This window comes from Podarcis filfolensis, assembly GCF_964270895.1.
Source record: "Podarcis filfolensis genome assembly, chromosome: 6".
NCBI lineage: Eukaryota > Metazoa > Chordata > Lepidosauria > Squamata > Lacertidae > Podarcis > Podarcis filfolensis.
In genome coordinates this window covers 96,197,789-96,211,987 of record NC_139609.1, presented here as the reverse complement: position 1 = coordinate 96,211,987, position 14,199 = coordinate 96,197,789, and the positions used below count along the sequence as shown (strand labels likewise).

Sequence of the window (14,199 nt, the reverse complement as noted above, 5' to 3'; positions counted from 1 at the left end):
CTCCAGGGCAGGGAATTTAAAATGTCTAAATAAGGGCAGGCACACCTTTGTTCTGGGTCCTCCTTTCCTGCGTGTGAGGGGAGCACCCTGTTGCAACAGTCAATAAAGATCAGGCTTACTAGCTGCTTTGCTTCTCAATATTCTCTGGTTGGCCTCTGTTCTTTTCTCCTACCAATGGAGAACCTGCAAAGGATTCTATAAGGGCTCTTGTGTCCCCCATAAGGGAAGAAGGGCAGATTTTTGTTTATTACAATCAAATCAATAATTGTTCCAAGGGCTTTATTTATTTGAGACTATCAGAAGATGCAGGCTGCTGGATCATTCCTGCTTTCATTTGTCGTTATGCTTTGTGTTTTTGTGTTGTAAGCTGCCCTGTGATCCTCAGATGAAGGGCAGTATAAAAATTCAATAAAATAAAGAGATAAATGAACAAGTCACTGGGTGACCCCACTGGGTTTTAGTATTGCAGGAGAGGGAGTATCAACAAGAACAACAACCCAGCAGTGATGGAGCCAGATGAGGAATTCCCAAAGGTGTGGGGGCCACCACCAAGAAAGCCTTGTTCCCAGTACCTGGTAGGTTTGATTCCGGGCTAGTCCAGGTAGAGCTGGAAAAGAAGAACTCATTTCATCAGGCTAGTCAGCCTTTCTCAACCTTGCGCCCCCAGACACTGTTGAACTACAAATCCCATCATCCCTGACTACTGGTCCTGCTTGCTAGGGGTGATGGGAGTTGGTAGTCTAACAAGATCTGTTGACCAAAGATTGAGAACGGCTGGACTGGAAGGTAAACAGAAGAAGGGATTCAGGAAATGGGAAGGGGGAAATGTTCAAGTCAAGCATTTAGCCCATTGGGACTGGTAGGACGGAAAGCAAGGAGGTCAACAGCAGGTGGTGCCAGAGGCAATGACAGGCAGGTCCAACTAATTCTGGTCCTTCTCCCTGCTGAGTCTTACAAGGGCCACACAGAGATGGAGGAGGAGGAATATGACGGGCAGTGCCACCCCTGGGACTGGCAGTTGTAAGTGAGAAGGCAGGCTGGCAATCGCTGCCGAAGGACAGATTTGAGCCTAGTGGGTCACTGCCCCATTTGCCCAAAGAGAGCAAATGTAGTTTGCCCCTCACGATTCCTAGCAGCCCTTAACAAACTCCAGTGCCCACAATTCTTTGAATTCTGCATCCTATGTGCTTTAAAGGTGCAGGAGCTTCCAGATGGCCTGTTTACTGAGCATTCATCTGGATTTGTTTTTCAGGGGGATTACACAGGATTGGCGATTTAATATGCCTTCGCTTGGATTTTTTCTGCAGGGAGATGACGTAGCGGTAGTCTAATGACCATCCGCTTGGAATTGTTTGTGGGGAGGCTAGACAGCGGTGCATCAAAACCAGTGCTGTAACACATTTTCCGGTTATTTCCCTGTCACCTGTTGCAAAAACAATCCCGGCCTGTTCTGCTCACCCCCAAGAGAAGAGAGTTAAGAACATAAGAAGAACTTGCTGGAACAAGTCAGTGGCCCATTTGGTCCAGAATCCTATTTTCAGGGTGCCCAACCAGATGCCCATTATGGGAAACCCACAAGTAGGATTCGAACACAAGACCCCTCTCCCCTCCTGCAGTTTCCAGTAACTGGGATTCAGAAGCTTTGCTGCATCTGACTTCCCCAAAATTAGTTGCAGAGAGAAGAAAGACCAAGATGCACCTATTTCAGCAAAACCGGACGTCTTCATCTGCCCCACCTGCAGTAAAGCCCATCTCTCCCATATCAGTTTCTACAGCCACAGCAGGCGCTGTGACTCTCCAACAGTTTGACGTTTCCCCCAAAGAAGCACTCTCCCATTGCCTCCCAAGACAGACAGATGCCAACAACGAGTTCTAATGTTGTTTTATTTCTGGTGGCTTGAGGAAGGGGTCAGAGAAATATTATTTATTTCTTTATTAGCATTTCGAAACCACTTGGCATTTAAAAACATCTAAGCCAGATACAAAAGCAACATGCAAAAACCAAAAACAGCGTCATAAAAGCAGGTACACAACATGGAAACCAGTAAAAGCAGTCTTATAAAAACAAACTTTAAAAAGGAACTTGGTATTAACGGGGCAAAGGTTAAGGGCATTCACGGCACAGGAGCAGTGGTGGAAAATGCCAATTTTTCAGGCTACCCCACACTGTGATATTCTGAACGGTGTGGTGCCGCCAGTAGAATTTCCCCAGTGGTTTCCAAAAGGCGTTGTGGGATTACTGGAGATGGGTGCTAAGAGGCAAGGGGGCAGGTGGAGGTGAGTGGCTGCCATTTCCTAGCAACAGATGAGCTTGCCAAGGGGAACCTCTCCTGCCTTGGTGGGATCAATCGCTGTGCCAAAGCCGGTCCTGCTGTTAGGCAGTGTGAGGCAGCTGCCTTAGGCAGCAGCTGCTGGGGGATGACAATTGTAGGATAACCAGTCTCAGACATCCAACATGAAGGGGTTAATACCATACAGTAAGCTGTCCAGCCAGGCTTAGCTAAGTCCCTCACCTTGGGAGGAACTACGAAATCAAGCCTTTGTTCACCCCCAGACTGCATGTGAACTTTGGAGGGTGAGGAGCTCTGAGCTCCTCCTTCCAACCACATGGCTTTAACAAGCCTCTCTTGAGTTCCTTTAATACCAATAATCTAGGAACTTTTACCACTTTCCAACTAAGCTAAGTTTCACTGCCTGTGCAAATTTGCTAAAGCCCATGAACCTGACCTTTGAAAAGTTTGTAAGTAAACCAATGTCTAACTGACCAAATGTGTGCTCTTTTACCTATGCTAGGGGAAGAGGGAAACTTTTTAACTGTTAAAAGGGACATTTTTGGGAACTTACTTGAAAGGTCTAACAGCCTTGTTTTTGTGGCTTTAAACTCTGCTCGGGTTCTTGTCTCAAATTTGGATCTTGGCATCTAGGAATTCTCCCATTGTATATATTAAGAAATTAAGAAAGTCTGGGATTTTGATTATTTGGAGTATTGAAGGGAAGATTACAGGCCAGTGGAAAAATACAAGCTAAGCTTCCTTTCCAAGCCAGGGCCTCACCTGGGATAGAGGCATTAACGGGACAAAGGGTGGTCTTTGGCTGTAATAAATTATTATGATGGTGGACAAAGGGTGTTGATCTTGGGCTTGGAGAGACAGAAGGTTGCCAGGATAACTGGCTGTGAAGTGTCAGGAAAAGAGTCTTTAGAGCAAGGTGTGCTGGGAAGAAGAACGGAGAGAGAGAGAAAAAAAGGAGAGATCCATCTTGGGCCGGCTGGCTGAAGGCTGGCTGGGAAACATGCTTTTGACTCAAGTGTTGCAATCCCGTTGGGGACAAGCCCCTCTTGAAATGCCCATGCTGTAAGATCTGGACTCCCTCCAGGCAGACTGAATGTGTCCATATGTGAATAAACCATATTTCTTAAAGCTCTGGCAGCCTCCGTCGTGTCTTCAATTCTCCAAAGGAGCAGAGACCCGGGGCGAGTGTCTGGAACGCCCTGGGATCTTGCTATCGCTCAGCAGAGGGTGGACTTGGTACCCAGCTTTTGTGACAATATTATTCTTTTGCACCAAGAGGTGGAGGGCAGGGCTGTGCATAAAACGGACTCTGTTCTGCATTTCTTTAAGCTAGGCTGCTCTCCTCAGGTGGGGCAGAAGGCAGCATCCCAGTATCTGAATTGAAGGAAGATGCAACTTTCAGTCCTGTTGGCTTTTAGACGTGGAACTGGAGGGGGAGGCCATCTTGTCCTCTGGCTTCAGGCAGCACTGATGCGCTGTCCCATCTTTGCCCAAACCTGACTTCCCCAGGAAAGGCCCCATTGTCCTTGATCACTGCCTCAAATGACTCCTGAGCATGTAAGGTGAGCATCTTGGAAAAAACCCTGAGGCAGGAACAGGGGGCAGCTGCCTTTCTTCTTCCTTCTGGGTGCCCCTCGCGGCTATACAGCAGCCTGGGGCTGGTGGGCCAGGTCAGTGGCGATGAACATGTGTCCCTGCAGAGGGTGGTAAAGCCAACAATGCTAATAATAATAATAAAATTTATTTATACCCCGCCCTCCCCGGCCAGAGCTGGGCTCAGGGCAGCTAACATCAATAAAAATTCAGTAAAAACATAATAAGAAAAACAAGGGGGGGGGGGACACAATTTAAAATACAGGTTAAAATGCAACTTAAAATGCAGCCTCATTTTAAAAGTCAAAACAATAAGGGGAGGGAAACGTAAGGGTCAGACTGAGTCCAAACCAAAGGCCAGATGGAACAACTCTGTCTTGCAGGCCCTGCGGAAAGATGTCAAGTCCCGAAGGGCCCTAGTCTCTTGGGACAGAGCATTCCACCAAGTCGGGGCCAGTACTGAAAAGGCCCTGGCCCTAGTTGAGACCAATTTAACCACCTTGCGGCTTGGGACCTCCAGAATGTTGTCATTTGTGGACCTTAAGGTCCTCCGTGGGGCATACCTGGAGAGGCGGTCCCGTAGGTATGAGGGTCCTAGGCCGCATAGAGCACCTCAAAACCAGCACCTTAAACCTGACCCTGTACTCCACTGGGAGCCAGTGCAGTTGGTATAGCACTGGATGAATGTGATCCCTGTGAGGAGCCTCACTGCAGCATTCTGCACCCGCTGGAGTTTCTGGGTCAGCTTCAAGAGCAGCCCCGTGTAGAGCGAGTTACAATAATCAAGCCTGGAGGTGACCATCGCATGGATCACTGTGGCCAGATCAGGGCGAGAAACATTCTGCACCACCTCATATACCTCCAGTCTGCTTTAAAATCAAGTTTTTTAATGTTTGATGTTTTAGTGTGCTATTATATTTGTTGACAGCTGCCCAGAGTGGCTGGGGCAACCCTGTCAAATGGGCAGGGTACAAATAATAAATTTATTATTACTATTATTAAGGGGTTTTTTTTTACATTTAATTCCTGAACAATTTCTTCTTAACAGCTTGCAAAAAGAAGTTGTTCTTTCTTTTCCCTTCTCATCATTTTTAAAGGCACATTATACAATGAAATTCCATAGAAAGCTAAAGCACCCCCCCAAAAAAAGGTGCTTCCGGACAGTCCCTATTTTGTGGGTGAGATCCAGTCCCATACCAGCAGATTCAGACTCTGCCCTGCAAACCTCCACCCCAAAGAGGACTTTTAGACATAAGGAAAGTGATGGAGGGGAATGCACCAGGAAACGGAATATCTCTTGCTTAACCTCCCCACAAACAAATCACTCATTACAAATCAGTAACTAGTCAATGTTGTCTAACCTCCTTGTCTAACCAAACAAGAAACCTGTTTATTAAGGATTCTAGCTGATTTGTCTTAGGAGAGGCCGGATGACGTTGGGTCAAAGCCACAGTGTCCAGTGTGTTTCTCATCATTTTCCTTATGGCAAAAAGGCTGATCTGGAGGAAGCAGGTTTGTCATGCAAGACCTCACCATCATCAGTGACTGTGGCACCTGATTTTGCAGGTATGCCATTGAAAAAGCAGAAACTGCAACCATCTTGAAGCATCTTAGGTAATCTGAAAGTGAGCTATGACTCCAAGTCTTTCTGCAAACTTCCATAAATAAAGCATTATATATACTGTTGTACCTTGTTTTGTGGCCAGGATCCATTCCGGAGCCCCGGCCGCTAGCCAAAAAGGACACAGGGCAAAGCGCCGCGTCTGTGCACGCGGACAGAGCGGTTTGTGCTTCTGCGCATGCGTGAAGCATGATTTAGTGCTTCTGCACATGTGCGAAGCATGATTTAGTGCTTCTGCGCATGTGCGAAGTGCAATTGAGTGCTTCTGCGCATGTGCAAGCGGCAATCCCGGAAGTAACCCATTCCGGTACTTCTGGGTTTGCCGCGGACGTTTGCCAGAATGGACGCTAGACAAGGTGGACGTTCGTGGAGGTATTACTGTACAGTGGTACCTTGGGTTACATATGCTTCAGGTTACATACTCTTCAGGTTACAGACTCCGCTAACCCAGAAATAGTGCTTCAGGTTAAGAACTTTGCTTCAGGATGAGAACAGAAATCGGGCTCCGGCGGCACGGCAGCAGCAGGAGGCCCCATTAGCTAAAGTGGTGCTTCAGGTTAAGAACAGTTTTAGGTTAAGAACGGACCTCCAGAACGAATTAAGTACTTAACCTGGGGTAACAATGTATGCCACTTTGGGGCATTTATATTCCACTTTTTTCTGCAAGGAGATCAAGGTTCTCTTGATCATTCATGGTTCTCTCCCCTCCACCTCATTTAATCCCCACAAGAACCCTGTGAGGTAGGGTAGACTGAGAGGCAGCGACCGGCCCAAGGTCATCCCCAGTGAGAGCTTCATAGCTGTGTGGGGATTTGAACCTTGCTCTCTCAGGTCTTAGGCCAACACTCTAACCACTACACCACACTGCCTCAGTTTATTTCAAAGAGCGCAATACTCCGGCAAGGGCTGTATCCTTACCCATTGTTTGTGAGGGCTGTGTGGATTCACCTCTTCAAGGAAGAGAGACATTTGCAAAATTCTCTGTTCCAGCTTTCCTCAACCAGTACAGCCATCCAGGTGTTTGGGCTGAAACTCCCACCAGCCCCAATGAGCACAGCTGGAGCTAATGGGAGTTGTAGTTGGAGAAAACTGCTCTATTCTTTTATCATTTTCGCTGCTGACTCTTCCTAAAAGGCCTTCAGGCATCCTCAAAGTGCATCTCAAGTAGTAGTAGTAGTAGTAGTAGTAGTAATAATAATAATAATAATAATAATAATAATAATAATTATAATAATTATAATTATAATTATAATTTATTTATACTCCACACATCTGCCTGGGTTTCCCCAGCTACTCTGAGTGGTTCCCAATAGAATATTAAAAACACAATAAATACATCAAACATTTAAAAACTTCCCTAAACAGGGCTGCCTCCAGGTGTTTCCTAAAAGTCAGATAGTTGTTTATTTCCTTGACATCTGATGGGTGGGCGTTCCACAGGGCGCCACCACCGAGAAGGCCCTCTGCCTGGTCATATCTTGGTTTCTCCTCACAGAAGGCATCGCCCTGTGTTGGCATCTGACCTTGGCATGCGACTGGGCCTTGTCTTGTCCAAACTCTCTTGGGTTCCATTTTGGTTCCCGGGCGCCATCTTAGCTCCTGAACGGTGCCATCAAAAATCCTGCATCCTAACTGAGCTTAATCACCCAGAAACATGACCTGGTCTGAGCATGACCAAAGGGAACCATCAAAGCTCTCTCGACTCCTGGAGCGGAATAACGATGGCGCCTTTTGACATTATTATTTTTTTGACATTCGCAGCCTTCTCAGACTTTGCCCGAACCCGACAGACCTCCTTCAACCTAATCAGATCAAGCCGTGAGCTGAAAAGAGCAAACCTTTGTTCTCTGCACCCCATTGTAAGCGACAATATCAAGATCCATTGTGCAAAAAGGAATTTCAGCTGTGCCTTCTTGGCTCTGGGGAAAATCAGAGTCCCTCTCTGGACTGAATACTCCCCTGGTCAGAACACCCTGTTTTGTCCAGATGATAAAGCCAGTCTTGAGCTAAGTTCGCTGCTTGGCACCCTGCCTCACCTACCTGGGAGGAGGATCCTGATCCCAACCCATGCTGGTTCCAGGTTCTCCTGTTCCTGGGCTAGACAGCCTCCAACCTGCAGAGAGCTCTGCTCCTTACTTCCATTCTCACCAGCTGCTCCTGCTGAACACCCTCTTCTTCCTCACTGCCATGGCTTGCTTGCTTGCCTGGCATTAAGGAGCGTATACCTGAAGGAGAGTCTCCACCCCCATCGTTCTGCCAGGATGCTGAGGTCCAGCGCCAAGGGCTTTCTGGCGGTTCCCTCGCTGCGAGAAGCAAAGCTACAGGGAACCAGGCAGAGGGCCTTCTCAGTGGTGGCACCCACCTTGTGGAACGCCCTCCCATCAGATGTCAAGGAAATAAACAACTACAGTGGTACCTCGGGTTACAGATGCTTCAGGTTACAGACGCTTGAGGTTACAGACTCCGCTAACCCAGAAATAGTACCTCGGGTTAAGAACTTTGCTTCAGGATGAGAACAGAAATCACACGGCGGGGGTGCGGTGGCAGCGGGAGGCCCCATTAGTATCTCAGCTTAAGAACAGTTTCAGGTTAAGAACAGACCTCCGGAATAAATTAAGTTCTTAACCCGAAGTAGCACTGTATCCGACTTTTAGAAGACATCTGAAGGCAGCCCTGTTCAGGGAAGTTTTTAATGTGTGACATTTTAATGTATTCTTAATCTTTGTTGGAAGCCGCCTAGAGTGGCTGGGAAACCCAGCCAGATGGGCGGGGTACTAATTATTTATTATTATTATTATTATAATAAATAATTATAATAATTATACATTGGCTCCCAGTACGTTTCCGAGCACAATTCAAAGTGCTGGTGTTGACCTTTAAAGCCCTAAACGGCCTCGGTCCAGTATACCTGAAGGAGCGTCTCCACCCCCATCGTTCTGCCCGGATGCTGAGGTCCAGCGCCGAGGGCCTTCTGGCGGTTCCCTCACTGTGAGAAGCAAAGCTACGGGGAACCAGGCAGAGGGCCTTCTCGGTAGTGGCGCCCGCCCTGTGGAACGCCCTTCCAGCAGATGTCAAAGCGATAAACAACTACCTGACATTCAGAAGACATCTTAAGGCAGCCCTGTTCAGGGAAGTTTTTAATCTGTGATATTTTAGTGTATTTTTGGTTTCTATGGAAGCCGCCCAGAGTGGCTGGGGAAACCCAGCCAGATGGGCGGGGTACAAATAATAAATTATTATTATTATTATTATTATTATTATTATTATTATTATTATTGACCGCTCCTGTCTTCTGGGTTGACAAAGTCTGGTTCACAAGCAAAGTGAAGCCGCCACACCTCTCCCGCCACTAGGAACTCACCTTGTTCACCGTGACGGTGGCGTTCAGTAAACTGGAGCCGTACAAGTTTGGAAGAGCAAGCGCTTGCTTCAGCCGTTCTACAGAAATGCAAATGATTTGTTTAGCTGAAAGTTTAATGTCGCATTTCAGGGCACAGCTGTCCCAAGATGCCCAACACCAGGTAAATAGCAAGGGGCAGTGGTGGCCACCAACCTCAATGGCTTTAAAAGGGAATTCGACAAATTCATGGAAGAGAAGAGGCCTATCGATGGCTTGGAAGGTGGTCAACTCTCCTTCCTTGGAGGTTTTTAAGCAGAGGTTGGATGGCTACCTGCCAGGGATTATTTAGCTGTGAATCTAAAAATAGGATCCCATGAATCTAAAAGGTTCATGGGATCCTATTCTAAAGCCCATAGAAGTGGCCTTATTCCAAGTCAGGAGCCATTGGCCATCTTGGTCCAGTATACCTGAAGGAGCGTCTCCACCCCCATCGTTCAGCCCAGACTCTGAGGTCCAGCTCTGATGGCCTTCTGGAAGTTCCCTCCCTGCGAGAAGTGAGGTTACAGGGAACCAGGCAGAGGGCCTTCACGGTACTGGCACCCGCCCTGTGTAATGCCCTCCCATCAGATGTCAAAGAGAAGAACAACTACCAGACTTTTAGAAGACATCTGAAGGGAGCCCTCTTTAGGGGAGCTTTTAATGGTTAATAGACTATTGTATTTTAATATTCTGTTGGAAGCCGCGCAGAGTGGCTGGGGAAACCCAGTCAGATGGGCAAGGTAAAGGTAAAGGGACCCCTGACCATTAGGTCCAGTCATGGCCGACTCTGGGGTTGCGGCGCTCATCTCGCTTTATTGGCCGAGGGAGCCGGCGTACAGCTTCCGGGTCATGTGGCCAGCATGACTAAGCCATTTCTGGCGAACCAGAGCAGCGCACGGAAACGCCGTTTACCTTCCTGCTGGAATGGTACCTATTTATCTACTTGCACTTTGACGTGCTTTCGAACTGCTAGGTTGGCAGGAGCAGGGACCGAGCAACGGGAGCTCACCCCGTCGCGGGGATTTGAACCGCCAACCTTCTGATCGGCAAGTCGTAGGCTCTGTGGTTTAACCCACGGCGCCACCCGTGTCCCGATGGGCAATAATTATTTATTGTTGTTGTTGTTGTTGAAATATACTCAGAGTTGCAAAGTGATTTCATGCTCTTTATTCAGCTCATAGTGGTGAGGAGGAATGAATGAATGAAAGTCCCCTCAAAGTATCTGCTTTATATACATTATTTACACAATGGGCTGCACATGATTGGCTAATTCTGGAATTCTACTGTAAGCCAATCAGGTTGTGGATTCACTTATATCTGGAACATGATTGGGTGGTTCCTGCCAACCAATCATACTGCTGCATTGTTCTAGGACCAATCAGACTGCTGCATTCTGAATCCTATTGTTCTAGGACCAATCAGACTGCTGCAATTTGGATCCTATTGTTCTAGGACCAATCAGACTGCTGCAGTTTGGATCCTATTCAACTCAGTACATAACATTGTTGTTGTTATCTAGCTCTGTACTGCTGACACTGGCCAGCAGCATCTCTCCACGACTTCAGGCAGGAGATTCCAGGGGACTGAAAATGAGATCTTTTGCATGCAAAGCAGATGCTCTATCCCAAATAAGGGGGGAGGAGGCAAAGAAAGGGGGACCCCCCCCATCAGAAGCAGGAGAGGAAAACTGTTCTGCACTCACTGTTGAGCCTGGACATCCCCAAGTTGCTGGCTGCCTTCAGCAATGTCTCCAAAACAGTCACCTGTGTAGCACAAATACAGTGGGTTTGAAAAGTGGAGGAGTCAAACATCTAGAAATGTAGGGTCACCATACAGGATGCAGGGAGCTTTTCAGCCCGAGAGCCACATTCTCTTCTTCCGGGGGCCACATGGAAGTGCTGGGCAGGGCCAGAGGCCAAGCAGGCCGAAAAACTAACGCAAACTTGATTTATTCTTTTATTTCATAAAATGCATGCACCTGGAACAGCAATGTACATGAAGGACTACACATGTGAAAGGGAATATTTTTTATATAAGATGTAACTGAGGTGCCGTTTGTAAGGTGAAAAAAGTAGCCAGCTAGAAGAATGGTTTGACGGCAAGTGAAGGATGTCAACTGGACTCTAAATGAAAAATGATGCAGCTATGCGAGGAAATGGTGATCATATGTTTGGAACAGGAGTGGGAAACCTGATTTTTAGGAATTGTACAGTCATACCTCGGGTTGAAGTTGCTTCAGGTTGAGCGTTTTCGGGTTACGCTCCGTGGCGACCCGGAAGTAACGGAACGCATTACTTCCGGGTTTCGCCGCTCACGCATGCGCAGATGCTCAAAATGATGTCACGCGCATGCACAGAAGCAGCAAATCGCGACCTGCGCACGCACAGACGCAAGTTGCGTTCTGCTTTGGATGAGAAACGGTTAAATCTGCTATGATAAAATGGGCACAAGATGTTGGACATAACATAATGTTTGCTGACTGGGAACAGTTGTGGACCACCGGTATGAAATTCACGGCATGTAATGCCTTAAGAGAGAATATTATGAAAATGATATACAGGTGGTACATGACACCAGTCAAGCTTGCTAAAATATACCATTTGCCCGATAATAAGTGTTGGAAGTGTAAAGAAAACGAAGGTACATTCTTTCACCTTTGGTGGACGTGCCCAAAGATTAAGGCTTTCTGGGAAATGATCTATAACGAAATGAAAAAGGTATTTAAATATACCTTCCTGAAGAAACCAGAGGCCTTTCTCCTTGGCATGGTCGGCCAATTGGTGCCAAAGAAGGACAGAATTTCTTTATGTATGCAACAACAGCAGCAAGAATACTTATCGCAAAGTATTGGAAGACACAAGATCTACCCACCTTGGAAGAATGGCAGATGAAAGTGATAGACTATATGGAATTGGCGGAAATGACTGGCAGAATCCGAGACCAGGGAGAAGAGTTGGTGGAAGAAGATTGGAAGAAATTTAAAGACTATTTGCAGAAACATTGTAAAATTAATGAATGTTAAAATGATGTAGGATTGAAATGAGATGGCTTTAGCAACAAAGTTAAAAGAATATGTAAAAAAGGATTGATAATTAGATGGAAATATAAAGTAATAATATGTTAAGATATATAATTAAGATACAAACAAAGTGGGTAAGGATTTGCTGAATTAACTATGTGAATTGGAATACAAAAAAGGGAGGTGTGAGGAGGTCAGGAAACAAGTAATTGAAATATAAGATGTGAAAAGATTGATTTGTTTTTAATTCTGGTTTTTTTCATGTATTTTGTATTTTTCTTGGCATTTTTGTATTTTTTTCTCTTTCTCTTTTTCTTTTTCTTTTTTATTCTGTAATTTTCTATTGTCTGTAAAATTTTAATAAATATCTTAAAAAAAAAACAAAAAAAAAAACAAAACAGAGGTACCACTGTATTAAATGAAATTAATTTGGTTTGATTTGTAATAATTTGGAAAAATAATAATAAAAAAATTGGGGGGGAATCGTTTTCCCCAGACGTCTGCCCCTTCCTATCTATCTATCTATCTATCTATCTATCTATCTATCTATCTATCTATCTCTTTTGAGAACCTGGACGTTTAGTTTTAAGCAGTGCTTTTTTTCTTAAAAAAATGTTTAGGGGTATTCTCATTTTCCTACTCATATTGAAATACTGCCCCTCAATGAGGCCAAACTTCACAAAAAGTTGAGGGGTATGAGTACCCCTGCGTCCCCCCAGAAAAAAGCACTGGTTTTAAGGAGGGAAGAGTGTGTGTGCCGTAGGGCAGTTCATAAAAAAACTTTTTTTTTTTTTAAATGCCTGCTCCAAAGGTCTTATCTTACTACACTAGGGATTATATGGCTATATCTGAAATTTCATGCATATCAGTTAATATCTTGACCCTGCTCCACTGAATTGAAATTTCAACCTTCACGACATAGGAAAACAGCCAAGTAAACAGCTATTTTCATGGAGGGAGGTCAAGATATTAACTGATATGCATGAAATTTCAGATATAGTGGTACCTCTGGTTGCAAATGGGGTCCATTCCGGAGGCCCGTTCGCAACATGAAAAGAACGCAACCCGCAGCGGCGCGTCTGCATACGCACGGGTTGCGATTCGCCTCTTCTGCACATGGCGTCATTTTGCGCTTCTGCGCATGCGCGAGTGGTGAAACCTGGAAGTAACCCTTTCTGGTACTTCCGGGTCGCCGCGGGACGTAACATGAAAGGACGTAACATGAGATATGACTATATAGCTATATAATCCCTAGTGTAGTAAGATGAGACCTTTGGAGCAGGCATTTTCAAAAAAAAGATTTTTATGAACCACGCTAATGTGCACAGCTAGGTGCATCTCACAACCCCAGTCTCCAGATTCCAAGCCCCACCCATTCCTTCATCCCCCTGAGCTCCTACTCCTCCTCTATACTCACCCTGATCTCGCCAACCCTGGACCATTCCTTGGACAGGCGCAACCTGCAGGGTACACAGAAGGATGAGAAAGCACCAAATCAGGGTTCATTTATGCCAGGGGTCCCCAAACTAAGGCCCACGGGCCAGATAAGACCCAAGGGACTCATTTATCCGGCCCGCAGCAACCCCCTCCGCCCGCTGCCGGCGCCCACTCTTACTGGCGCTGCGCTGCGCGGCTGCCTACTTCTGGGTCGGAGAAGCACCGGAAATAGCTTGTGCGCATGCACAAGTGTTATTTGCGCATGCGCAAGCATTATTTCCGATGCACATCCGGGTCGGAGGAGGCCCATGCACATGCACACAAGTTATTTCCGGTGCTCCTCCGACCCGGAAGTGCGCCGGAAATAGCGTGTGCACACGCATATGGGCACACACTCCCCCACCCTCTGGCCCGCCACGCGATCGGCGCTGAAGACACCGGCCCAAGGCGCAGTAAGTTTGCTGACCCCTGTTTTATGCTCTCGGGAACATTTGCTTCTTCATTCCATTTCTTACATCCCACCTTTTCCCTCCAGTTAAGCTCCAGTTAAGCTCATTGTTCTCATTTAATCCTCACAACAGCCCTGTGAGGTAGGTTAGGCTGACAGGCAGTGACTGGCTGCTCAGGTCACCCAATGAGCTTCATAGCTGAATCGGGATTTAAACTCCCGTCTCCCAGATCCTTCCATCTGCACCCAGCGATGCCAGGGACCAAACTCGGAGCTTTTTGCATGCAAAGCAGGTGGTGACGGGCAGGGGCAATTAATAATAATAATAATAATAATAATAATAATAATAATAATAATTGCACGGAGGCCTGCATTAAAGGTGAGAAAACAGCAGGCAGGAATCCTGCGCTA

General features: G+C 46.4%; 1 protein-coding gene across 4 annotated transcripts in view; it reads right to left on the bottom strand.

The window, feature by feature from the left end:
• Positions 1 to 1,870: 1,870 nt before the first annotated feature.
• LOC310764583 (bactericidal permeability-increasing protein-like) overlaps positions 1,871 to 14,199 on the bottom strand; it is a 48,589-nt gene continuing 36,260 nt past the window's right edge. For all 4 annotated transcript variants that reach the window (XM_083618839.1, XM_083618842.1, XM_083618840.1 and 1 more), the window contains exons 13-16: positions 13,321 to 13,363; positions 10,587 to 10,647; positions 8,867 to 8,943; positions 1,871 to 3,985 (exon numbers count right to left, since the gene is read on the bottom strand). In XM_083618839.1, coding sequence (XP_083474965.1) covers positions 3,932 to 3,985; positions 8,867 to 8,943; positions 10,587 to 10,647; positions 13,321 to 13,363 — 235 coding nt within the window. In that variant the 3' untranslated portion in view covers positions 1,871 to 3,931. The remainder of the gene's footprint in view (positions 3,986 to 8,866; positions 8,944 to 10,586; positions 10,648 to 13,320; positions 13,364 to 14,199) is intronic.